This window comes from Echinococcus granulosus (assembly GCF_000524195.1).
Source record: "Echinococcus granulosus chromosome Unknown EG_S00015, whole genome shotgun sequence".
In the NCBI taxonomy this organism is placed as follows: Eukaryota; Metazoa; Platyhelminthes; class Cestoda; order Cyclophyllidea; family Taeniidae; genus Echinococcus; species Echinococcus granulosus.
In genome coordinates this window covers 1,255,468-1,281,175 of record NW_020170395.1, presented here as the reverse complement: position 1 = coordinate 1,281,175, position 25,708 = coordinate 1,255,468, and the positions used below count along the sequence as shown (strand labels likewise).

The following is a 25,708-nucleotide window of genomic DNA, read 5'->3' as shown; positions in this document are numbered from 1 at the left end:
GCGTTTTCCATGTTTAGACATCAAAGAATTCGAATCCGTTAAAGCGTAGTTTGCTAAAGTATTTCACGGCAACTAATGGTGTTTTGCCTTCACACGTCCAGTCTATGGACGTCCACAGGTAAAAGACTTGCTGAATTTTTCTAGTCTTTCTAGATTAACCCTCCTTCATTTTAGTGTCAGTGGCTTAGCTATCCTAAATGAGTCCCCTTTATCTGATGCCCAACATTTTATTAATTTTATTTATGCTCATCAAATACCGCCCTCCAAAGGTGAGTCGTGTTTGCATTGGTTAAGTATCTTCGTGAAAAAGTAATCGTCTTCATTTCTGTTATAGAATTTAATACAGAGAGGTGTGGATTTAGAGGCTCAAGCTTTATCGGCGTATCATTAAATTTCGACGCAAACAATGCTTCACATTACTCCCCTCTACCATACGACTCATGCCACATAACAATGAACTACTCTGCGCTAGTTTCTTTACTAGTTCTCGGCGATGATCTTGAGCGCGTAAACAGACAGGCGGTTATTGATGGGATTAAAGCACTCCAATCCGTCAATGGGAATTTAGTTAACGGAAGTCTTTTCTGTCCCGAATTCGACGCTCGCTTCATCTTCAGCGCCGTTGCTTCTGCATACATTCTGGATATGCTAGAGCAGCTCAATTTGGATGCATTTGAAAAATTCTTAGTTGATTCGATTGTAGGCTACTATTATTTATGTTGATGCCTTACACAATGGAAATCTGCCAGCGAATTATCATGTGCGCTTTTAGACATATGAGGGAGCTTTCGGTAGTCTCCCAAAGATGGAAGCTCACGCTGGCCTAACGTACTGCGCTTTAGCTAGTTTGAAGTTGATGGATCGGTTAGACAAAGTTCTACCCCGTGGATCGTTTCAACGCGATAAGCTCATAAAGTGGCTGTTGTGTAGACAAAACGGCGGTTTTAATGGGCGATGTCAGAAGGAGGCCGACACATGTTATACCTTCTGGGTGGGAGCTTCACTTCGAGTAAGTGGAAAAATGAATTTATTTTTTCATATTTTAATTATTAGTAAGTACTTTCTAATGAATTTTGTGACTTTTGATGGAGGTCACTGTATGGATTGACAACTTTTAGTCGCTTGTAAAGTTCTAGCAACTTTTTATTTGCATGTATTGTAGAAAGCAATATCCCTTATTGTGCTCTATGACTCTCTCCTCCTGTTTTTGAACTTTCACCCCGTGAATCGAGTTGATGGAGAGGCTGATTTCTCGCCATGGTTGTTTTATGGCTTGTGAAAAGGTTGAAGCACGGGATCGCCACATTTATCGCAGAATTTGTAGCACCATGTTGAGTGGGGCCCTCCAGATTCGATTGGACAACTTCGCTCCACTGGTCTCCACGTGGCTTGCGTTGTTAGCATTTTAACTCTTCCCTTGGCTTTCTGGCACTTCTTTGTTCCGAGGTTGCCGGCGTACTTATTCCTTACTTCTTCCGTACCATTTCAGATGTTAGATGCGCATCAGTACGTGGACAAGACCTCACTCCTCAAGTTCATTTGTTCCACCTACGATCCTATTGTTGGCGGTTTCACGAAGGCGCCTGATGCAGACAATGTCGGTAAGCAGCTTTAGCGCTTTCTATAACCTTACTACATCTTGCCTGCCTCCTTTGGTCACGAAAAACCCTCAATGCTCGCCCTTGTTTCTTTCAACCACAGATCTGTTGCATTCGTACATGACTCTCGCTGGTCTTTCCTGCCTCTTCAAAAACCCAGCCTCTACAAACTCGACTGAACCCACTCCTGCCCAACTCGCAAATTCGTTTAACAAACTGCATTTAGGCGAAGCAGTCGCCAGTGATTTGGTGACACAGCTTGATCAGCTAGTTGTGGATGACATGCGACCCCTTGTACCCGAACTCAACCTCCCTGTGAACACCTTCCAACACCTAATGGAAATTCATGCAAATTGGCGCTCTCCACCCTCCCAACCCTCGACCTCCACAACTTCTAAATGTCTTTTATCCACAGTTGAGTAAAATACCGGAACGGTCTTATTTGATATTAGCTACTTATTTGGATCAAACAAAACAGTGCTACCTTCTTTGTCAGCGTTTTTTTACACAATTGGTTCTCTTTCTCCTGTCCCGGCACACCGTCCGATCTCGATGAGTGCTGTGTTCTCGGCTGCGTCATTTGACTCCGGAGAACCGTCTCTACTACCATCTGAGGAGGATCAGCAGTATCCGCAAGGCTTGCGAGAAGCGCAACTCAGTCTACGAGGTGATAAGACAGGAAATAAGCACAACAGACGATAGGAATGAGCGTGCCTTCCTCCTCCCTGAATTCGATAATGCACACAGAGTGCATCAGGCCTGCCAAAGCGATCATTAAGAGGACTAGTCCTTGATGATAAGCATGAAATCACACCGCCAGCGATGGCAAAGAAGACATGTGGTGCGATTTGTCTTCTATCCACCATTGAAGTAGAAAAGAGTTAAAAGATGTGAGCCATTGTCGGCTACCCCCAGGAGGGACTGTATAGGAGGGGGATGGGACGAATCGATCTACGTGATCTCTGTATCTACACCCACTGTTCTGTGGGCATCATTGCGACATCGAGAACACGCCAAGCCATCCAAGGGTTCAACTCCGACTGGTCGCGACACAGAGCCCACACGTGAGTCACTCGCAGCACTTTCTCCGGGTCACCCTCCTTCACAGCGCCTTGGGTGTCACGAATGCACTGGATCTGCTGTGCTTGGAATGTGATGATCAGCACCGGGCCCTGCTCCATCATCTTGCCCATGCAAACCTAAAAAGTGGCGAGGAGGGGAATGAGATCGGATACTGGACACAGCTATAGAGGTGGTAGAGACAGGGGAAACGAGGCAAGAGATTTTACAGCAACGTCGTGATTACGTATTGAAGTAAAGTGTACACACGGTGAAGAAAATCGACATACATCAATATTGTGGACGTCGAGGATACGCGAATCCATGTGGAAGCCAAGCTCCCGTGTTTGCTTTATTGGGGCGGAGAGGACATTGAAGGACTAGAAGTGATTAGTAAAAGCTTCATTACGTCAAAGTGGCAGTCACAACCCCGCCCAGATTGGTCAAGTTTAGTGCGTACAAGAACCAACAGCTGAGGCAGGGCCAAATTACTCTTCCACAACAAAAAAGAAAACAGGCGAACACAATAAATTACGCCAATTATTCCAATTATCAAGCATAGGGGTGATCTCAAACACCACTTTCTTTCACAGATTTGGCGCTATTTGTCGAAAAGGCAATTACTACTACCACTAGTAGAGATGAAGGGGTTTAAACTTACGGCTTCGTAGCACCAGTCCTTAAGCACATCCAAGTGACCATGAATGATAGACTAAAAACACGATGAAAAGTCATGCCAAAACGCTGACGACGCTGATGATATTCCAAGGTGTAGAGGGCAGTACTTAAGTGGGAAAGGTACAACCAGTGTGGGTCCGTGTTTACCACACGAAAACGTTGGTATTTAAGAAGCACTGAATAAAAAAAGATACAAGGCCTACCTCCAGAACATTGGGAATGACTTCGACACGGCAGTAGCGAATAAACTTTTCCGTGGTAAAATTTGGATCAATTTTGGTGATCTCCTCGAGAGCTTTTTGCAAGTCGTTCTCCGAACCCCTACTGCCTGTAAATTGCAAGTGTCGGCATAAAAAGTCACCGCAATCTTCACATTTTTGCTATATAGCTAATGAAAAAAAATCCCCAAATCTTTACAAGATTTTGTCCATTAAATTAGTCCCTTCACGAATTTGCCATGGGATCCGCTTGTATACCAGTATTTGACTTCTAGAAGCAAACAACACAGCTCCAAACCCACTCGGTACTATCCAACCTTCCCCCAACCGTCTTCCCCCTCTGTTTTCCATGTTTGTGTAAAGTCCAAAAAAGGCAGCAATCATGCTGGTAAAGACCAGAAGTAGGCGGAGGAACATGAGGAAGGGGCAGTATATGCCCTCCTCATACCTCACGGATAAGCTTGGCTGGTCATAGGAGATAACCGATGATATGTTTGTCCACTTAACGAATAATGGCGTACAAAAGTTGACTGTCAGCACAAATTAGTCACAAAACCATCCTTTTTTAATGCCGCGATGTTGTAAACCCCATAAGAGGGCCAAAGAATGGGCCGATGGTCTTTAGGATCTCATCATTCAATACAAACATTATTTGATGGGATTTTGTCAGTTCTGTAATAAAATTCAGTCATCCCGTGCCGCACCTTCTCCGCAAGCCATACAAAACTTTAACAAGAAGTCAATCTCCCCATCAGGCTTAAAACCGAGCTAAGCCTTGTTCATAAACCAAATAATCTCAAACCATATCCTCCCAAGTTCAACCGATGTTATATAAAGTGAAATTTCAAAACAAGACAAGAGGGGCAGGGAGCACGATAAAGATCATTGCGTCAATAAACTGACAAATAAATGTCGATAAATTGACAAGATGTTGGTAGAATAACTAAAGGAAAATCGCCCCAATGTGGTACTAAAATTGGTTGGATTACAGGCGTTTACAGTACGGCTTAGGTAAGACGGTTGATGCTTCAACAAAAACCATCGAGTAAGGTAGACTTATATGGCTACAAGAAAGAACTTAGATGTCACTTTTTCACAGTATGTAAGAATGGGAAAGTGAACAGTCGTAAAAATAACAGTAAAATCAAGTAAAATGAGTGATCATGTCCACGCTTTGAAATAGACATTGACTTACCAACTAGCTCAGTGATTTTGTCCGTAACAAAGCGTAGTGAGCGTGCAAGAAAGTGGTCACTTTCCTCATACCTTGCCTTCAAGTCGAAGAATTCTAAAAAAGCAAACCAATCACCACTATCCACCTAATCTCGAGTCAATTGAAAGACATATGTACATAAGTTAAAGACTCGCATAAACACACACTAGCAAGCGTTGCTCAACAGTAATTGTGGGTGAGTAACATTTAACTAGCTCTCAGTTAGAATAACTGGGGTCATATGAAGGACAAATCTAATAAAGAGTACATGAACTCACTTTGAACATATTGATTAGTGTCTTTAAAATTCTCCCATGCAGCAACCCACTTTGAGTCCTTGTGAAGGACTACACCAGATGATTTGCTAATATTTTTCAATTAGAAAACATAAACAATCAGTCCAACAGGAAAATCACTCGAATGATGATAAGTACGAGCTGGCAATTACGTATCAGCATCGACGATTCGCTCAGTTGAACCACCCGTTATCTCGGCTCTAGTTCTGGGTCTATCTGGAGCACGGTAAACCAGGGCACGGTCAGACTGTAATTCCTTTTCCAATGCTTCCAGAGTCTATTCAGCCACAATTAATCTAAACGCGTGATACCTCCCTTGCCGATTTAACAAACTCGGTCTTTCCAATAGATCGAGACACATCCACAAGCTGTTCGCTAGCTTTCGAGATGCCTTCTAAGCCCTTACGAACATACTCTTGCTTCTTCCAGTTCTCCCCTTCAGTTCGGATTCTCTTAGCAGCTGATTCAAGATGGTCTCGAACCTTCTCCACCGCATCCAAAGGAATCTCACTCTCAATTTTTTTCTACTTAATCAAAATACAAGGGAGCGCATAAACTTACATAGAATTCCCGCATCGATTGAACCTCCTTTGACTTCTCAAGCTTTTCAGTCTCCTCACGAAACTTGCGAACGCTTTCCTAAAACATTTAACTTAATCAAATAAAAAACCTTTAACTGCTTGTCCCGATCTGACTCCTCCTTAATTTTTCTCATTAAATTTTGGAGGAAACCGCCGCCTCTTGTAGAGTATTGTGCATAGCCCTTAGCAGTATGGACGTGAAATCAAGAAATTTACCAATTGGCGTACATAATGTAGACAATAACACCTCCTCAGGAGAACCGACATCCGTAACGTGAGCAAAGACCGCGATTTTAAAAGGAGGCGCCCATGGGTGGAAGAAGTAAAACGACGCACCCCGTTGCTGAAAGCAACTATTTACGGGTAAAAATTCCCCCAAAGTAAAAAACTTCCCAAAAAGGCTGAAAACTAATTAACCATCTGTTTTTGGAATTATAGGCTAACAAAGGCAAAATTCCTACTAGGATTGAAGAAATTAAAAAAAGGGTATCTTAGACCAGAAAACTTGACACAGCAAGCTACTGGCCTTTGTCACGACAATTGATCATTTGGGTGCAATCAAAAACCGTTCTCAGGGCAAACACTCATTGCTAAATAATCAACCGCTTTAACTAAGCAATTTTTTTACATGAAAAACATCCGAATAATGGAACTTTAGGGTCCAAATGCTGGCTCGTTTGAACTGGATTATTGCTCGGCAAATATACCGACATCATCAAGAAGTTTCCCGATTGGGACAAACCGCCCGTGAATTCTTGCCGTGACTAATGTTCTATATCAAAAACTTAACTCGCTAAAGTGGAACAAGGCAGTATCGTGATTGCGCAAGGCATTTTGCAAATGGCCAGCACAAAGCGTCCTTGACGTTTGTTCCCATCAATGATGTAAACAAGCGGCACTTACAGACAGCATGTGTTACATCGACTTCTATGAACGCACAAAAATACACAATCTATTGGCCATAACTGGGGCCTTGCTTATTCTTACAAGCATTTTCATGATTACTTTAGGCATCGCGCGCGAACGCGAGGACGTCTGGGTTGCTGGTATTCTCGTTGCAATAGCTGGCGCTCCAGTCTTCACATTTGGCCTGTTTATCTTCTGCTATCTTAATCGTCCTGGTAGAATACCGGGTCTTGAACAGGACTTTTCCGTCAGCAAATTCTCGGTGCCAACAATTGCAAACTTCCCGCCCGCCAACCAATTCTTCTATCCAATAAAAGGTTATAATTTGGGAAGTAGAATTTACCGACCTGTATACGCACCATCCACATCCGTCCGAATCCCACAACAAACACAAATATGACTTCAAAATCTTATATGTGAATAGACGTTACGACAAAAATGAATGAACAATAATGCACTGATTTTCCCTGCCAAGCATTACAAAAATAGCAGCTAAAGATGAACCTCGAAATCCGATAGACGCCAATTATAGTATGGTTCAATGTTTCCTATCTCAAATAAACTCTTGGCTGAATTTATCATGGCCCCACCCAGACAAACGTTACCCTTGTAGAAAGCTGCATATTGACCAGCAGCGATGCATCTCATTGGTTTCTGAAGCTGAATGTATAATCCCGATTTGTCATTTTGAGTGTTCTGCATAAAGCACGGCACTGGACGCCATTTGTTCTGCCATTGAAACTCATAATCAGTAGATGGAAGAGGGGGACTTTCTTCCGCTATCCAAACAGCCGGTTCAGTCCAACATTCTCGCATAAAAAGCGATGGATGGTAAGTGCCTTGCACCTGGATCGACCTTATCAATAATTTCTTATGCAACTTACAATGAAAACCTCCTGAGCCTTTGAGTCCAGTTTGGCAATGTAAAAGGGCTCCTTACCCCACGTTATACCGGGTACTTTCTGTCCTATCGTAAAGTGATGTACACCTTCACGAACAAAAGTTTATAATAAAGGCTAAGACACCCACCTGAGTGTTCACCAAAAACAAGGCCAGTCTCCAGTCCTATAATCAAGCCTCTTCGTGGTTCTATATACTACAAAAATTTGGTAAAAAATGTGACCTACCTTATCGATGAAATCACAGAAGTTTCGCTTTCCAATAAAACATATTCCCATACTCTGCAAAGAGAAGCATAGTGCCTGAGATTTTAAAGAACCTAGCATCCAACTACAGACATAAGCATCACATTTACGGAAAATGAAGTTGTCTTAGCAAATAGTAGTGAATTAATAGGTCTAATATAACAACTACTGGATACCTCCTTTCTTTTCGCGATTCGCTCAAGACCAACAGATGCGGCAATCTCCTTCACTCTTGACTTCATAAGATTGCCCACAGGAAACATGCAATGTTGTAAATGTCTCCATGATATCTAAATTAGAGGAAGAAGGCAACTACCAAGAACTTTTCAAATTCAATTCGTACTTTTCAGGATTGAAAGATCAGGAATTGGGGAACCATATTATTGCTGCGATAGTCTCGCCAAAAAAACTCACATTACAAAGCCAAAATGTTTGATCTTTGACAGGGTCGACCGATCTCAAAAGTTTGGGTGGTGACGAGAGGATGGCTCGATCTTCAAGGAAATTACCATATGAATTTTGTGCGTAGTGGCCTGTTGCCACAGCATCCGCATGTACGGCAGGATGGCATTTTGGAGACCACCTAAGTGCGCACTCCGTTAACTTCTGAAATTTAACATAACGATTGCAAAGTATATCTGGATTCGGTGTTTTTCCCTCAGCATAGGAATCAATGGTTTTACTAGGTTCCCGTTTCAAACACAGACCAGCTTACACAAACACATCGTTCCAGTATTCTTTCACAAAATTAAGTTCCACGAATTCGATCCCAAGTTTCCGACAGACAAACCGGGCGTCTTCACGATCCACATCGGTAGAACATTTGATCGCTTCATCTTGCTGATCCCAATTCGTCATGAACATACCAACAACATCGAAACCTTGGTAGCATTTAGGGAAAACAAACAAATGTGTACCTTTGTGCTTTAATAGGTATGCGGAAACAGCACTGTCAACGCCACCAGAGATTGCGCATGCTACACGCCTGATTGGACCACTTAACACACCCATTTTCAAATTGCGAACACAGATTTGATTATTAAAACTACCAGTGACACTTCAGTTCCTGTGCCTAGATGTCTTTTATTAAGCTAAACATTTGCCTTTCAAAAAAATGCGTGCCTAATATGCAGTCCAAATTACAACATCATACCTGCAGGTCATAGGTGGAGTGGTAATGCTGCCTTTAGACCGCGCATTTCCCACTCCTGATACGGATGTTCTTAGACATCCCTGTTTTGCTGAGGTATATCCTCCTTCCGAGGACTCATTCCTCTTCCTTGACGCTTTAGAGGCGGATAAAGATTTTATCAAGAGGCGATTAAGGCCAGTTTTGTCGATTGAAGTTGGCTCTGGTTCTGGTATAATATCAACTTTCCTCTCAAGCATAGTTGATTGCCCATGTTCGTTCATATGCATTGATATATCAAATCAGGTTAGAAGGTTCTCATGCTATATTTTTCAGGCTTGTGTAGCGACGAAGCAAGTGTTTCGTGGAAGCACGTCGTGTTATCCTCTCGACGCTATATGTTGTGATCTACTTTCCTCCATTCGAACATCATCTCAAGGGTTTGCTGATATAGTACTTTTTAATCCTCCATACGTGCCTACGGAAGGTGATGAGTTATTGGGTTCAAAGTCAACTATATCAGCTGCATGGGCGGGCGGATTTAGAGGCAGGCAGGTACGGACCTCTTTGTTCATTAAATGGGATTGTTAGTTGTCTTTATGCCTCCTTTTCCCTCAATAATTTGTTGCTGAAGATGTTGGAAAACGTCGCTTTTGATATTTTGTTTAGGTTACGGAGAGGTTCATTCAACAGGTCACGCCGATTCTAGCCAGATCTGGTGTACTTTACATCCTCCTTCTTCTACAAAACGAACCTGAATTGGTATCAAAACTAATTTGCGATGCATCTAACGGTCGCCTCTCAAGGTCGGTGTGTATACTTCAACGGCGATGTTGGAACGAACAACTTTTTGTGTATCGATATTACGATCCTCTGTTCTATCTCGATTCTGATGAATAAAGTATATTAGTAAAGTGTGCGACTTGTAGCATTTTTTGTTGAGTAAGGCATCATTACGTAGTTTGTTTAGGTATGCCTTCTCGTGTGGAATCTTTGGAACTTTTCCGCTTTCTGGTAAAGTACATTCGAACTCTTGAGCATACCGATCAGAGGTATCTCCTGAATCGAGTTAGGGCAGAATTCCGGAGATCGAATGAGGTCAATGACCCCGCCTACACTGAATTTCTTTTCGAGGTAAACTAATCCCTTGTAATTATCAGAATTTTTTGTAGAGAGGAAAGGCTCTTCTTAACCATCGGAGATTTTTGTGAATCCCATTTTTGAGTCTCTGCTTGTCATTTGTATCATTGTTTGAACGTGTACGAGGCGACTATTTAAAAGACTTAAGACTTTTAGACTTTTTTTGCTAAGTTGTCAGCGTGTGGTCGGACTAGGCCGTCATTCTAATACGTCCTAGGAATGATGATTCTTCGTTGTATGACCTTCAGTGCTTTCGAAAGGACGAGGTCTTACTAGCGGAGCGTGAAGGAGGGACTAGCCTCTCACTGACATGGAGACATTTTTGCTCCACGCATGCACCCGAATCGTCTGTGCGAATAGCTGTAGTACGAACACATGCAAATTGGCGGTATTCCAAACCATGACAACCAGTTAGGCTGTTTGAGGCCAGTGGATGATCAGACATAATTTAATGCCAAGGTACAGCTACACCTACAATCTAGCTGTATCTGATTAGTTCCTACTCAGTCGCTGACATTAGTTAGCCATGCCACGGTATTTGGTTATGTTTCGGACCCTTACCCAGTCATATTTGGTTGTGCCTAGCTGTTTACCTGTCAAGGCTTTTCCAATCTTACCTCGTCACACAGATAAGGTGCCGTTGGATTCACAATTTGTCTCCTCACTGTTATAATCAGGTATCATTGCGGACAGCATTGTCTCTGGATAAATTATCTAAAGACGTTACTGGCTGTAGCCTGCTTAAAGGCCACCAGATGATACCCCCAAACAAAGCATTATCGTTGTGAAGCCTTTAAGAACTTTTTTTAATCTTACGCCTAGTTCAGCGGGCTCTTCGGTTTCTGCAGATTTCACTTCCGCTTAGAGTTATGGCCATCTGAACATGTCCATAGGGCCCCAAGTCTTCTGTACGCTGGTAGAAAATCAGCTTCTACCGAGTTGTGACTTGTCACGACTTCGGAGAGGTTTCTACGATGCAAAATTAATGAAAGGGATAAAATGATTCCGTTGGATAGAATAGGAACTCATGCGCATTTGGGACATGTAGAGTGGGTGGGTGATTCTGTGGAACCTCACAAAGGAGAGACTATCAAATTCATTGTTTACCTTTGCCAATCACCCCCCAATCTTGCGTTTTGTTAGGAGGCATTAGACTTGAATGATTTCAGAACACCAATCATTTAGATTTCTGGTACTCTAGAATGATTGGTGTCTCTTCACTTCCCCTGCTATATTAGGCCAATCTAGATAAATGACGGACCACCATTTGGACAAGACAGGGAATCAATCGTGATAACCAGAGTCTTCCAATTGCGACAAATCTCCAGCACCATAGAATTCATGCAAGGCATCGCAAAGAGTTTGACCTATCAAAAGAACAGCAATAACATCTAATGCAGACATTGATGAATGCCCCGCAAGAAGTTCGAGTGGGCGCCGGGTTTCGCCTTCAGCGCTGGAGATTCCAGCACTTTCCAGAAAGCTGACAGTACCTTAGAAACTAAGGAAAGTGACGTGAAACTAGCTCGAAGTGGGCACTAATAATGCTTCTTCTACAATTGTTAAATGGCATTAAAACACAGGGAAGATTAGGTCTAGAGTATCCAGACCACAACAAGAACCTCCCTAATGGCAAGTATAAGAGAATGGATGACCCATGTCATGCTTTCAAGCGGCTGAGACCAAGGGTAGGTGAGATGTTATCATCGGAGAAAGTGGAAGATACGGTAGGATTTTTCCCGGAGAACTAGATTATATCACCTCGTCATTGAGTCAAAGTAGGCTTAGATCGGAAGGTATTTAGGACATGTAAGAGGTGTGAAAGTGTTGAGTGCCTTGAGCAAAAGGCATAGGTGGCCCTTAACTAAAGAAGACATTAAGAAATCTATGCTAAACCTGTCTCACCTGCACCAAATTCAATAAACTTCACATAACAGATGTTGCATCACTTCACTCTATGTACGCGAGGTCTACAGGACAGATTGTGCAATGGTTCATTGCTGAATAGAGAGCCGAAACAGGTGTATACGTGTAAGGGCAGATTACTAGACAAAAGTTTTTATGGTAGAACACTACTGGTATCTGCGGCATTAATGGAAAATATTGCAGAATTAAAATTTATGCCAAGGGCTTGGCTAAAATTCCTAAGTCATGGACACCATAGTTAGTGTATCTCCTCGCAGAAAATACATGTATTGCTTCAGTCATTTGTTTAATCCGCATTTCTGGCAAAAGAGACAGATAGGGGCTCCACCACTGTAACTTTGCTGGGCAGTCTGACCACGGCCTATGCTAGCAGCCCTCCAGGCCCTTCAGGATATCGGATACGCATGTTCTGCTCGAGTATTATGACCTGCTTCATCTTCATGGGGGTCTCGAGGCGCTGTGTGTAAAACCTCGGATTCCATAAGAAAGAAGCTTTCCTTTGTATATCTAGCGTTTTAAAGAAATTATAGGTTAACTGCTAAACAGTCTAATTAAGCAAATCTAGAAAAAGCAAAAAACTGTCGATGAATTTCATATCTAGCCAAATTTAATTCCTGAAATTACAAATTTGTGTCTAAAGCAAGTTAGATAAGCAAAAGTTTATGAACAAATGGTAATTAATCGGATGCTAAGAAAATGTAGGTATCGTGTAAAACATGAAACCTGCGTATAAATTAGGAGAAACTGGCATATCTTAATAAGCAATTTTCTTTGCCTATTTTCACAGCAAGTGCAGGGATTTTGTTAAAAGCAAACACATATCAACCCTTTCATGGCGGATGGGTTTCGTGTTTGTTTAAACTAGTGGTACGTCGATCTTTTGGTTTAATCGCTTTTTTGCGTTGAGTGATTCGGGCGGTCGTTATGTCTTCTCTCAGTAAGCGCGAGGAAAATGTTTACATGGCGAAGCTATGTGAACAATGTGAGCGTTATGATGGTATGTTCTCTCTACAAACCGTGTTATGCAAATCTAGAAATGGTCAAGGCGATGAAGGATGTTCTGGAGTCCGGAGCGGACCTTTCTGTCGAGGAGAGAAACCTGTTGTCGGTAGCTTACAAGAACGTGGTTGGTGCTCGAAGAAGCTCCTGGCGCGTTATTAGTAGCATTGAGCAGAAGCATGATGGGGACGCAAAAATGCAGATCGCTAAGAAAGTTCGAGAGGAAATTGAGAGGGAACTGAGCGCAACTTGCAAAGAGATTCTCGACCTTCTCGACAAAACGCTCCTTCCCGCTGCGTCGAGTTCTGAATCGAAAATTTTCTTCCTGAAGATGTTTGTTGTCTATTTTCTTATTTGTTGTGTTTAGGAAGGGTGATTACTACCGCTATGTTGCTGAGTTTTGCACTGGCGATGAGCGCAAGCAGGCCTCTGACAATAGTTTGATGGCTTATAAGTCCGCTACGGAGGTTGCTGAAGGGGATATGCAAACAACTCACCCTATTCGTCTTGGTCTTGCTCTCAACTTCTCCGTGTTTTATTATGAAATCATGAACAATCCGAAACGAGCTTGTGAGCTCGCTAGAAAGGCATTCGATGACGCAGTTGCCGAGTTGGACACTTTGCCAGAGGAGAGTTACAAAGACGCGACTCTCATTATGCAGCTATTGCGCGATAACCTAACCCTGTGGAATAGCGACGCTGGTGAGTGTTTACAATAACTTTTCTTAGATTTAAGGTGATACCGATGCTGCTGAACCGCCGAAAGCCGATTAAATGAAGAAATGTCGGAGTTAATAACTCTGAATTCGCTTTCGACAGATCAGTTAATTAAATAAAATTTCTTACGAGACCGACTTGTTATTCATTACATTAGTCAAAGTTGAGTTTGTTAAGTACATGTCATGGCGTAAGCTGTTGTTGTTGATTCTCTTGTGAAACACCAAACTGTCTTTTGCGCGTGGTGAATTCGTGGATTCATTGTTTAGCTTGGCCCGTGGAGCTAATACCGGTGAATCTGGTACCTTCTAACTCTCGTACCGTATGTTTTCAAGAATATCGGTGGGAGTTGGGCTGTGCAGCACGGGTGGGTTGTCCTTTTGCGGAGAGGGGTTTGGGCTCTGATTGGTCCTGCTTAAATCATGTGTCGAAGTAGCCTCGGTCGGCTCTGCTGCTCACTGGCTCGGGTTCTCTCCGCTCGTGCTGGACGTATGACAGCGGAACCAGTCAATTGTGGCCTTCGTACCCCAAGTTATGTAGTGGTTTAACGCGTGCCCTTGTTTACGTCCGCCTGCGTTTTTTTGTGCTGTCAGGTCAGTTGTCGTGGCCTCCCTGGGACAGGGGGTCTATCCCTCGGTGTTGCCCTTTAAAGGCGATGTGTGTGGGGTGTCGAGGTAGCCTGTGAGAGTGGTTGGTCTCGCCAATCTGTTACATTATTACTCGAGACAAAGTCGCAGCTCCTGCCTACTGTCCTATCCTCCACCATTACAAGAAATTAGAAAGCGGCCTGAATATTAACAGAACAGGAAGTGCAGATTGACAGATTGAATTTAGCACCAGTCTCTGCTTCCATCACCTATAGTCGGGCTGATGACAGCAAGTCACTCGTCAATTGTGTTTTGCCTCGATGCGCCACTGTGCAATCACAAGTGACTGGCCACTCACCCATCAAAGCACCATCAGGCGAATTAAACACGCAGTTTGCGAGGCCTTCCATAAATACAACGAGGATATCAGGCTTTTGGGAGCAACGTCTGCTTTTCCCATGACATTCCGTGGTGGACTCAGACTCCTCGCGCCCCCTCGTTTGTCGCTTCAACGCGCCAAAGATGGCTCGGTCGAATGCCAGCTCGTGACAATTCTGCTTTCCCTTGCATCGGTGCTGAAGCCCTCGAACTCCATCTCAGGTAAGTATTCGTATCGCGAAATTTGCTTAACTTGACTAAACTTCGTTGACTCCTCATCTTTCCCCTTTTTTGCCCTAACCCACCTACTTCATCAAGGAGCATTTAAAGCCTTCCCTCCCTCAATCATCGTCATCGCCACACAGCAAAAGTTGCAGTCGCACACGCACAGCGCGTAGCGGTCGCCAAGTCCATCCATCCACACACTCATGCACACGCGTACACAGCGTTGTAGGCTGTTTTTGGGTGGTAGACTGCATCGCCTATTGGTTCATTCCTTTTTGTCTCACCTCTGATTGGCTCGTACTACTGACGTCAAGGTGGAATGTTGGCGTTACTCCTACTGCTTGCCAAATCATCGACCAATTGTCTCATGTGCGAGCGTGCGTGCATCGTGCCCGCGCCATCTTCATTCTGGGTGGCTTAGTCAGCTCTATGTGTGTGCGTGCGCGTGCATTTTGTCACATCCACCCACATGCACATACACGTTTAGACACACACGGAAAGAGATGGAAAGTGTCTTTATTCGCACATATTTTAGCCGAAATCATGGGTGTACGCATACATAAATAAATATCCACCTTGGAGAGTTGTGGCTAGTGTGATCTGTGGCAAATTTCAAGGGTATAACTTGAGGAATTCACACACACGCTGTGGAAGTTAACTGGCGGTGACTAAAGTGTGACAAGATAATGCTAGGCAGGGCGGTCTCTTCTCTCACCGCTAGTGCATGAGAAGACGACTGCCTTGGTAGAGTTATCGGCTATGTGCCTGACCATGGACGGGTAGAATCAACAACCTCCATCACCTAATGAATGTGGTTGCATTGCCGAGTTGTTGAGTTCAGCCTACAGGTTTGGCAATCCCGATCCGTCACCTGAGAAGGTATTAACACCCATTACCGGGTCATTTTGGTGTTCACGCCACTTTTGACCAATCAGAATGTGGCTCTATTTTGTTGGGTTATGTAGGTGACAGGAGGGACTGCTCAATCCACCCCCCTCATATCGATTTTTCGGGAGTTTTCAAAAGTGCCAAAAAATTATTAACCCCTGCAAAACTTCCTATCCCCGGTCAAAGGTAATAAGGCCTGGATTATGCTGTGCGCGTATGAAACGTTTTAAAAAGAAAACAGAGATTGTATTGCTAGGCGTTGTAAGCTGTGATCGGTGCCCGTAACCAAGCGCTTGCGTCAACGCCATTTACTGCTACCAACTGACAGTGCGCTAGCGAACAAATTGTGGCTCGTCTTTGCGTTTGTTAATTGTACGGATCACGTAGTCACTTTTCGGAGGAAGAGGAGGTGGAGACGGGGGCGGAGACCTACGAAAATGGAAATATTCTTGTGTATCGCAAAAATTATGAAGTCTTTAGCAATGCTATTTACGTATCCACATTTCTTATGCTTAATTCATTGAAATTCTCAAGTATTCCATGAATTTGCCAACTCCAGATTGGTGGAGATGGCAATAAAAGCAACTTGCCTGAGGCACAGCTCAACTATTGCTTAATTGCTGAGGCAATCTGTCAGGCGTCACTACCTCTCTGTGGCATCAAGAAGGGGTTGCAACACTACCTCCACCAAGGGCACCGTGATACCGCAACGCGAGGCCGTCTGTCCCACACCCTGAGCGGGCCGTGTCGAGCGCAGGTCAGGGCAGGGGTAGTTTAATCTGTTCTCCCCTCCCCCTGCCACACTTGGAGTTGAAACAAACACCAGTGACAGCACTTGAAGGGGTTTCACAATGCCAATGTGTGTGGGTGTGCATGCACACTCGAGTAGTTTTTAATCTCCAAAAACATAAAGCCATCAAGCGGAAACGCATCTCTCATTCATAGCCAGCAGTTATTTTGAATCCCGACCTGAGTCTGTTCATCTTGGCAGACAATTGTGACACGCATGTCAGGTGACTGGGGGAGGGGGGGGGAGGTAGGTCTACCACTGACCACAGAACAGGCTACTCTGCTAGGCATTGGGTTGATCCACATCGTCCCCACGAGATTAGGTACTACAGCCTTGGGGGTATGCCAAAGTGTACCCTCCCTGCCCTTCATAATTTCATTGTAATGTGCAAATGAGCTGTCACCTCGTGAAGCGCAAATGCGCCTGGTACGTAAATAACTATCCACCATCCACTTATGTATGTTTTCACCGTCGTCCCAACTGCCTTGGATAAATATGGCATCATCTACTTCACTTCTCTTCACCGTCTCCTCCTGCTCTCAATGGATAGAGAAGTCGCAAATTCGTTGATTTCGGCGACTTGGAGTACCCTCCACACACAAACTGACCCTCAGTGGAAAAATAAACAATCGACTGTGTCATTTGCTCGTAAATATGCATTAAAAAGGCGTGAAAGGTGCGGTGGGGATTGGCGGAAGGCTGACCATACCAGTCAGGACACGGTGATGGCAACGCTTGAATGCATGGTTACGTTAAGTTCATTATGACCTGCCGAAAATGGGTGTTTTCGGAGTGTTTGGACTTTGAGTGAATGTCCTTTAAAGGTAAATACTGCCTCTGTTTAGCGGTACACAGACTATGTAATCGGAGGCTATTGTCAGTACTGCTTTATTAGAAAAATAACATGGAAATCTGCGATGCCATCGCCCAATGGTGGCATTTGACCAGAATCAAATGTTTGAGGAACATAGAAGATGTAGGTCTTACAACTCTGTACGCCTCTCGATCGTCTACTCGGGGTGATTGTCAGCTTCTCCTAGCTAATGCACTTCGCTGATAATTCGACAGAGAGAAATCTCAGCCTGATGTAAGTCTCCGTGTGTTCTGGCTAACAATAGCTGATGGTACAGACCTTGGATAGCCTTCACCTGCCCTTTAACTATTTGATCTATCAGTACAGATGTAAAATTACCCGTCCAAGGCTTAAAAGGCGTCGCTCTGCTTGTCCTCCTCGCCCCGGAATCGAGTTGCCTAAAACTTTGATAGGCCTGGGTGCGATGGGCAGAGTCGGAGCGCAAAAGGCACGAGAAAAAGTGCCTCTTCTCTCTTTCTATCTCACTCACTCACTCACTCGCTTTCGCTCCGAAGTAGACAGCTCGCGGTGCATACAGGCAGGCTCATAAAAGTCTTTTATAGCAAAGTTGGTGCTCTTTACATCCCCCAAATATGGCTAACAGGCGGGAACCCCGGATATGCCCAATTCCTGTTCTGTCGACTCAGCTGTTATGGCGTGGGACACAGAGATGTGTGTGGGTGGGTTTTTTTTTCTTTTCTTTCCTTCTTTTCAGCATCACATGTTCCGTAGGTTGACGCATAAAGAACAATGGGAGATAAAATATTTTAGTGTATGAATTACGTACACTGACAAAAAAAAACTGCCCTCCAAATTACCTCATGACGAAATGCTTAAAGAAAGGAGTGACATCACTTGTGCATGGAAGGTAATAAAGAAAACTGCCGTCACCATCATCCAATCACTACAAGAATTATAGACATTCCTTCATCCATAATACAGTTTAGTCTATGCCATGCGATGATGGCTACGTCCAGCTGCAGAAATGGAAAGCTCTGTATCCACCACATTGGAATGGTCGTTTCATGTGGGTGAAAGAACGCCATTCGCCTGTGTCGCTGGCAGCTTTCCCCTTACCTTCTGTAAACACCGAGTTGTTTTTTTCAATTATCCTCAGATATTCACTTAAAATGGCCACTTTGATTTGATTAGAGGTGCAAAATTGTAAAGATGACGCTTCAAGGTGTATCTCGGTTAAAAGTGGTAGAGCCAGCCAATTACTGCTTCCCCCTTGAATGGGAAAACGGAGGGAGAAGTAGAACTGACAACTTGGAACGTCAGGAAAAAAAGGGGAAGAAAAGGAAAAGACGTGAGGAATGAAGGGATTTCATCTCACTTACAACCAGCAGTGAGGCTATTTTTACCAGATGCCACAATTGTTAACCATTCACATGACATAATTACGGGGCTCTCGGGTTGCCGCCTTGGTAATTGACGCGAACGTCTAGGGCATTTTTTAAATGCTCTACCATCTAAATTTAATAAAACCTTTAAGACATACTATTCATTTCAGTTATTATGACGTCAGAAATAATATTGCTGTTTGTATGAAAGGGTCTGCTGGTAAGGTGACTTAGAATGGCGTCCTCGGTGCCAACAGTGTCACACATTTTATGAGCTTGTTAAATTAAAATGTAGTTTCAGTTGAGTGAACGAGGTCTGTGACAGTGAAACATTTCACATAAGCAGAGAGACAGGCAATTTGCTATTAGCAGGTAATTAAACAATACCCCCATTACCACAGGCAACAGTGAATTGATTAGTTTACCTCGAGGAAACGCTTGCTCAAAGAGGTCTAGATCAGAGAAAGAGGCAGACGCCTGCTTAGACCTCTATCACTCACCTGATTGCAGGGTTGTCTACTGATACATCCTCTCCCTTCCACCTCACGATGTGCCGGTGGGCCCAATCCCCCATTGCCTACCTTCATATCCAGCCCACGGAGATATCGTGCCTCATCAACTCACCCGCTCTCCTTCCATCAGGTGGCGTCCCAGCAGTCAGATTCGGGCAACTCACCTCTTCATACTACCTCACATGCAATGAGTGCATTCTCAGGCGCAAAAATTTAGGCAAACACGAGGACGCCACCCCACTGTCTGACATTGTGCTGCCCTTGAAGTCACTCATTCTCGGGTGGCATCTAATAGTGCTCCTTTACAATCAATTCTCTAATTAGGAGACACTGAATCACTTTAATCCTCTCCCTCCCCTCATCCCTCACAAATATGGCACAAATTGTCGCTGATTCTGCCTTCAAACGAGAGGCGGGATAGGCAATCATCGACCAAATACGTACCTAACAGATTTTTTACGAAAAAAAGAAGGCAAATTCTTCAAATCTACTTACTTTGAATGACTCAGAACTACGAAATTACTGAGTTGAATCGGGCTGTATGTGCTTGTAGGCGACGCAGCACTCCACTTGGTTTCGCTTGTGCTCTCAAGGGGCAAACCCTAGTTACACATACCTAATTAACTCCATTGTATGCAGCTGTGTATGCATTCTTGTAGCAAAAAAACTAGCCCTTTTGTTCCCCCTAATTTTGCCGCCATTTTTTGATCATACCCCACACTCTCAAATGGGTCGTGGAACGTGGGTCAAGTGGAGGCTTCAAGATCAGGTGAAGGCAAGAATGTCCTGCATGAAATAGAGGTGGTGGTGGGAACAAGGCTTGATAGTAACTTATGTAAAAGAAAAGTTAATCGTCCTTTTGCCTCAAAAATTTCCCTCTTAAAGTAATTAATATCTAAAATTTTAATTTGTCATTACATTTGAAGTACCAGTTCAAAATTTCTTCCAAACAGATAACCTACTGAATTTTACAAGTAGAATGTAACGGGGAGGAACAATTCAAAAACTTGAAACACTTCAAGGTTTATAGGAGGTGATCCAACAAGATAAAAGAAATCAGAGGGAAACGGACCACAGCGCGTCATGTTCAAGCCATGGTTCTAAGCCCAGATGTAGGAGAAAAAATAGTGCTCACACTCGCATAAATCGCTTACTAGGGGCAGTAAAGGTGGGTTTTGAAGTGAGAAACAGCTTTAAAGGAATGCTCTTCAAAATTGACGCAGCTAAATCGTCTAAAGGAAGGTGCAGAAGTTGGTCTGTGATCTACTGAATTTATTCCAAGATGGTGGGTATGGAAGGCGCGAATTATGCAGGAAGCTTTCAAGACTTGACACTTAAAAGAGTCGAAGGATGGATAAACGACAGTTGCAGACACATATTTAACAGGTGAAGGTGGCACGGGTGAAAAATCCTCAACAGGCAGATTTGCTTATGGAGAAAAGTGCCAGAATTTGGGTGAATATGGATTAAGGGACCCCATACCTCGCTATCGAGAATGTTAACTTCTTTGAGAGAATCAGAATATGTTTGAATTTGGTGAAAGCTAAAAAGCCTGTGGTAAGCTAAAAATTAACCGAGGAAGATACACAAATGGGTCTCTCGAACCTGTGGCCGTGTTGCATAACATGTTGGAAGATATATTTTCGAGTCCTATTTTACCCGCTCTTAAGAAGGAGAAGATCCAAGGGTTCTAAGTGCGAAAGAAAGGAAGATATCAGGCGCATGGTAGTCACCAGCGAGGTCAGACCGATCAGAAAGCCACCAAGAGAAGGTAAATCGCATCGTGAGTATGACCCTTAGGGAGGGCTAATACCCTTTTGTCCTGCTTAGGTGAGAATAATATATGCACTTCCGTGCTTCTCAGCCCCATAACGGGCTTTGGTAGAGACTCGGAGGGTAGGGCTTAGAGAGCACTCAGTCAAATTTGCGGTACAATCCTCAAGAACTTTCCGGATTGCTCGTATGAAGGAGTGGGTGCTTGGGATTTCGGAATTTAGACTTCCACCCAGCACGATGGCTTCCAGCACATGCCGGTATTCTCAGGTCATGTTGAGGATGGGAATGCATTTTCTCTGATACAGCAATGGCTTCTTATAACCCAAGAATGACTCAAGCTAAAGCAGCAATAGCATAAATTTGTTTTCAATAGGAACTGGCAATTTTATTAAAAAATATAAAGATGATTTTAACTCTATTAACAGTTAAAGTTTGTGGCACGCCTACAAACTTGAAAAATAATTTTTTACTATTTAATATGATAACAACTCGTTTATTCTGAAAATGGTAATAGAATAATGCATCTAAAAGGTATTTTTAATTTAGTATTTTGCTTGTTTAAATCTCCCCCGCGAGTCAAACCACACTTCTTGATTGCTTGGCCATCATGGTACGTATTGCTATTCTTCCACTTCTAAGATGCTTTGAAGTTTTGGTCAGTGGTTCGTATCACCCCAGTTGCTTTGCACTTTAATAGTGTTTTCTACTTGAAGTTATTGCAGCTTTTGTATGCGGCATTGCTCTTTCGTGTGCTTGCTGTCGAACTACACATGCCCGCTTGCTAATTACCAACATGCTTGTTTCTAGCATCATTCCATCTCCCTGCAGACTTCTCGTGCTTATTTATACCGCCTTCTCTTCTAGGGTCGTGTTCGCACAAAGACTGTGAAAAAGGCAGCCCGAATTCTCATTGAGAGTTACTATGGCAAACTAACTCGCGATTTTCATATCAACAAGCGTGTTACTGCTGATGTTGCTATTGTTGGCTCTAAGCGTCTCAGAAACCGCATTGCTGGTTACCTCACACATCTCATGAAGCGTATTCAAGCTGGTCCTATTCGTGGTATCAGCATTAAGCTTCAGGAGGAGGAAAGGGAGCGTCGCGATAACTACCAGCCTGATGTTTCGGTTCTGACCATGATGACAACTGAATTGGATCCAGTCTCCACTGCTATGGTCAACAGTCTGGTAGGTACTTGGTTCCCTACGGTAATTTTGGTACTTCTAGACAAAGCAACCTCAGGTGCAGAGAGGCGGACGATAAGCTTGTACAGACTTCTGTCAATAAAGGAGTGTTCCGTAGCTGTTGTCCCTTCGTTTGAGTTCAGGAACTTTGCTTCAGTATCATCTGTTGTTTTGCCATTATTCTAAATAGGGCGAATCAAGTTGTTTAGTATCCTTAATTAAAACAAGTTATCAAGTCGTATTTCGACGGGTGCGCTGTTATTAAATGACTGAGGAGTACGATCGGGGAAATGTGTAGGTGAGGTGAATATGTGCGTGTGCGGAGGTAATCACAGTCGTCAGTGGGATGTGGCACGTCAGGGGGTTATTTCAACATCGGTATGAATTCATGGATGTCTTGCTCAATGCGGTTAGGCTTCCTAAGGATCCGGAACTTGAAGTGGCACTGGGAGATTTACCGAACAGGGAGTGGTTGTTCCGACTTCCAGAGCCTGGCCGTGGTAGTGTATCGGGGTGCCGGTTTAGTGACGTCAAGTCGGCTCGTTCGATCACCTCCTCTTCGTACTTTTCACGGAGTTGCTAAGGTGGTAAACACAGGGTGTGGGGTCTCACTACGGCGATGGAAGCATCGGGCATTTAGCGAATAGCAATGACCTACCAAGAGTTTGCGTTGGAGGCGTTCGGCGTGAGCCTTCATCTCCTGTTTGTGTTCATCGTCCAGTTCTTTCAATCGGCGACTCTCCTGATTAACCAACAGGGTCTTCTTCTCCGACTGCTGCTCATCCAGTTCGACGAAACGACTCATTAACTCGCGGTCCAGAGCCTGGGTCTGCATTTGATGATGCTTACTTAACTTGAGGAGGGCATCGCTTGCACGCACTCTCTCAGTCTCTTCCACCTACAAAGAAGCCGGATTTAATTGTCGTGGAGAAGTGGGGCAGCACAAAGTTATAGAGAGACGTACCTTTGCTAATGCCTCCTTAACACTCATTCCATCCGGAGGGCCGTCTTCCCGTAACTTCCGTTGATACGTAGTCATCCTCTTCTTTCTAGCTACCCTTTCATTTTTGAGGAAGATTTTCTTCTCCAGCATCTGAGATTCCTGAAGCTGCGTCTTATCCGCTTCCGCCGCCTGAGGATAAAAAGTAGGCACAGTCAGGTGGTGTGTACCCCTTCCCGAATTTAGTAGAAAAAAAAACTCCTACCTCTCGAAATTCGACCAACTGAGAGGCCAGACGTTTTGCCAGCAGTTGCCTGTCTGCCAATGCAAAGTCCTTAAGCTGACTACGTGCCAATTGATGGCGCATATGCATGTGACGTTGCTCCATCATGCCCTGCTTTTTAGTGAAACCTAAAGGCGAGAATCGGGTTCCAAAATTTGAGGAAAGCAATTAAAGCTACTGAGTGCATATTAGAGTAGACTGTCACCTCGATGTTTCGAGATGAAACTGTGATAAGAGTAGATTAAGAACTGGTCAACGATTAGTGCAAAGAATGCAAAGATACAAGAAGCTACCAAAGAAATAGGCAAATTAAGTCAAGGAAACACACCCATGTTCAGTTCGTACTGCTCCGAATACAACTGGAGGTCGAGATGGCCCAATTTCTTATGATATACTTCCGTCAGCTGCGTCACTTGGGAATTCAACTCGACCTCCCGGTGACGGAAGAAGTCGGCAGCCTCGGCATAATGCTGCTCCACTGCTGGAGGGATGTCCGACGGCGTTCGCAGCACTGTAATCCCACTGCCAAACGCGTCACGCACATCACGGAACACCGCTTTTCGCAGGGTTCGCGAGGCCACATTGTGCTCCAATTTCTGCTTGAATTGCTCCAGGAATGTCTTCTCCGATTGCATCTACATTCAAATAGGGGAAGAGGAGTAGCACACCGGTAAGAAAGTATTCCATATTCCACTTGACTTCGTATTAACAAATGAGATTACAGAGGCCTCGCGAAGAGCCTTTACGTCGCTTTCAAATTCAGCATCTAGGCGCTCACGGCTAGCCTTGTACTTCTTTGCAGCGGCCTCCAATTCCTTTGTCAATGATCGATGAAGGTGCTACAGAGAAAGAACTTCAAAAGTTAACTAATGACAGATTCATGCATAACGCTATTGGGGAAGTAGGCAGGGGCAAATTGGTGCCAAGGTTTGCTTATGTAAACAAGGATAAGGATGGCATAGCTTAGGGCATTAACCTTGTTCACGTCACTATGCTAAAGGGAAATATTGTGATAGCTTTTGGAGGAGGGGAGGGGGCTGAAGAGACTGACAGTGAACTCAGCCGCTTGTTTGGACTCCAACTGACGCATCTGCTGTTCCACGCGTTCAGCGATCTCGCGATTACGGCGTTTGCTCTCCTTTGCTAATTCACGGAAATCTCGCAGAGCTCGCATTCTTGCCACACTGGGGAAAAGAAGGAAAAAAAAAACATGAAACATTTGCAACAGAAGTTTGACTATATATGAATGCACAATTCGGTGAAGGACTGAAGCTGAGCACCCTAGAACAAAGACACATGCATCGAGTGGCAAGTGATCACAAGAGTTTGAGTGAAATAACACTGGCAACACTTTTAGACTGAAGAGCAGACCTAGTTAAATGCGACAAGGGCATTCTTTGTCAAGACAAGCTTGTCCGCACAAAAAAGACAAGAATCTGAGCTATGAAGGTGGATCAAGGCCGACATTAACAAATGCATAGTTGTGACAGTGGATCGTAAAGCCATACCTCTTCTCGACGGGTCGTGCAGTTGCCTCGGCAAGAACGACCCTCTTGGAGGTGGTGGTGTGCTCCTTGCCGTCCACGACAAAACGCCGAGTGCGAATTGAGGCTCTGAACTGGTTAGGACATTTTTGTAGCTAACAGGGAAAGAAGTAAACAAAACAATGCTGGATACTGCAACGAGAGTCAAGGTGTTACATGTCATAATAGAACAAACCATAAATTAAAGAAATAACGGCAAAAGAAACGCATAGAAACATGTGATATCGAGATCAGTTTACGAAGAGAATTATTAAAACGAGATAAGCAAAATACCGACCAAATAATCGACAATTGAAAAGAACCAACCATGGAGGCGATTGGTAAAGAGGATTTTCTAGCAGCGGACAATTGTTTCGCCTTATCCCCATCCCTACGAAGTACACTGCTTTGGCCACTCCTTGTTGCTGACCCCTCAGATGAGGCCAAAGGTCGTTCCTGTGTCCCCATTGGTGAATCATATATGGGAGTGCTTCTACTCCCTTCATCTTCGCCTTGGGAGACCTCCATAGCGAAATCAGGCAGACGAATAGGCGAAGAGGATTCGAGGTCATTGAAACTACCCCTAGATGGTGGAGCTTTGCTTCCAAACGATGTCTGCATCAATTTGGAGTTCTCATATTGCTAAAAGATAATACCTCGGTGGTGACGAATTGCACAAACTCTCTTCCTCCCCAAACACACACTGACAAGTCATTTATGGGAGGTTATTTCAGCATCCACAGCTTCCTGTTTTAGCCTAAAAAGCTCGAATAAGGTGTTTTTTTGGAATTCAATTCGTTATTTTGTGTGGAGGATAGTT

At 43.9% G+C, this 25,708-nt stretch overlaps 6 protein-coding genes across 6 annotated transcripts in view; 4 read left to right on the top strand and 2 right to left on the bottom strand. All coding sequences in view use genetic code 11, as the record gives it.

Moving 5' to 3' along the window:
- Positions 1-104: 104 nt before the first annotated feature.
- Positions 105-2,021, top strand: EGR_03131 (Geranylgeranyl transferase type-1 subunit beta; the record flags this gene model as incomplete). Its single annotated transcript, XM_024492380.1, has 6 exons — positions 105-118; positions 154-269; positions 335-699; positions 773-1,009; positions 1,490-1,601; positions 1,702-2,021. The coding sequence occupies 6 exons, from the start codon at positions 105-107 to the stop codon at positions 2,019-2,021; spliced, it is 1,164 nt and encodes a 387-aa protein (XP_024353306.1).
- Positions 2,022-2,566: 545 nt separating this feature from the next.
- On the bottom strand, positions 2,567-8,558 carry EGR_03130 (Mitochondrial import inner membrane translocase subunit TIM44; the record flags this gene model as incomplete). Its single annotated transcript, XM_024492379.1, has 13 exons — positions 2,567-2,797; positions 2,948-3,037; positions 3,319-3,369; positions 3,539-3,663; positions 4,749-4,841; positions 5,045-5,130; positions 5,215-5,339; positions 5,374-5,586; positions 5,624-5,701; positions 7,677-7,730; positions 7,871-7,984; positions 8,109-8,300; positions 8,481-8,558. The coding sequence occupies 13 exons, from the start codon at positions 8,556-8,558 to the stop codon at positions 2,567-2,569; spliced, it is 1,530 nt and encodes a 509-aa protein (XP_024353305.1).
- Positions 8,559-8,871: 313 nt separating this feature from the next.
- Positions 8,872-9,723, top strand: EGR_03129 (eRF1 methyltransferase catalytic subunit mtq2; the record flags this gene model as incomplete). Its single annotated transcript, XM_024492378.1, has 2 exons — positions 8,872-9,378; positions 9,493-9,723. The coding sequence occupies 2 exons, from the start codon at positions 8,872-8,874 to the stop codon at positions 9,721-9,723; spliced, it is 738 nt and encodes a 245-aa protein (XP_024353304.1).
- Positions 9,724-12,813: 3,090 nt separating this feature from the next.
- Positions 12,814-13,662, top strand: EGR_03128 (14-3-3 protein zeta; the record flags this gene model as incomplete). Its single annotated transcript, XM_024492377.1, has 4 exons — positions 12,814-12,886; positions 12,924-13,221; positions 13,256-13,590; positions 13,625-13,662. The coding sequence occupies 4 exons, from the start codon at positions 12,814-12,816 to the stop codon at positions 13,660-13,662; spliced, it is 744 nt and encodes a 247-aa protein (XP_024353303.1).
- A 7,481-nt stretch (positions 13,663-21,143) lies between these two features.
- EGR_03127 (40S ribosomal protein S17) lies at positions 21,144-22,221 on the top strand (the record flags this gene model as incomplete). Its single annotated transcript, XM_024492376.1, has 4 exons — positions 21,144-21,214; positions 21,534-21,567; positions 21,822-22,145; positions 22,186-22,221. The coding sequence occupies 4 exons, from the start codon at positions 21,144-21,146 to the stop codon at positions 22,219-22,221; spliced, it is 465 nt and encodes a 154-aa protein (XP_024353302.1).
- A 290-nt stretch (positions 22,222-22,511) lies between these two features.
- Positions 22,512-25,708, bottom strand: part of EGR_03126 (Serine/threonine-protein kinase) — a gene marked incomplete at both ends in the record, with an annotated part of 8,550 nt that continues 5,353 nt past the window's right edge. The window contains 9 exons of the mRNA XM_024492375.1: positions 22,512-22,721; positions 22,801-23,040; positions 23,107-23,274; positions 23,348-23,493; positions 23,694-24,000; positions 24,088-24,204; positions 24,417-24,549; positions 24,874-25,004; positions 25,216-25,530. Coding sequence (XP_024353301.1) covers positions 22,512-22,721; positions 22,801-23,040; positions 23,107-23,274; positions 23,348-23,493; positions 23,694-24,000; positions 24,088-24,204; positions 24,417-24,549; positions 24,874-25,004; positions 25,216-25,530 — 1,767 coding nt within the window. The remainder of the gene's footprint in view (positions 22,722-22,800; positions 23,041-23,106; positions 23,275-23,347; positions 23,494-23,693; positions 24,001-24,087; positions 24,205-24,416; positions 24,550-24,873; positions 25,005-25,215; positions 25,531-25,708) is intronic.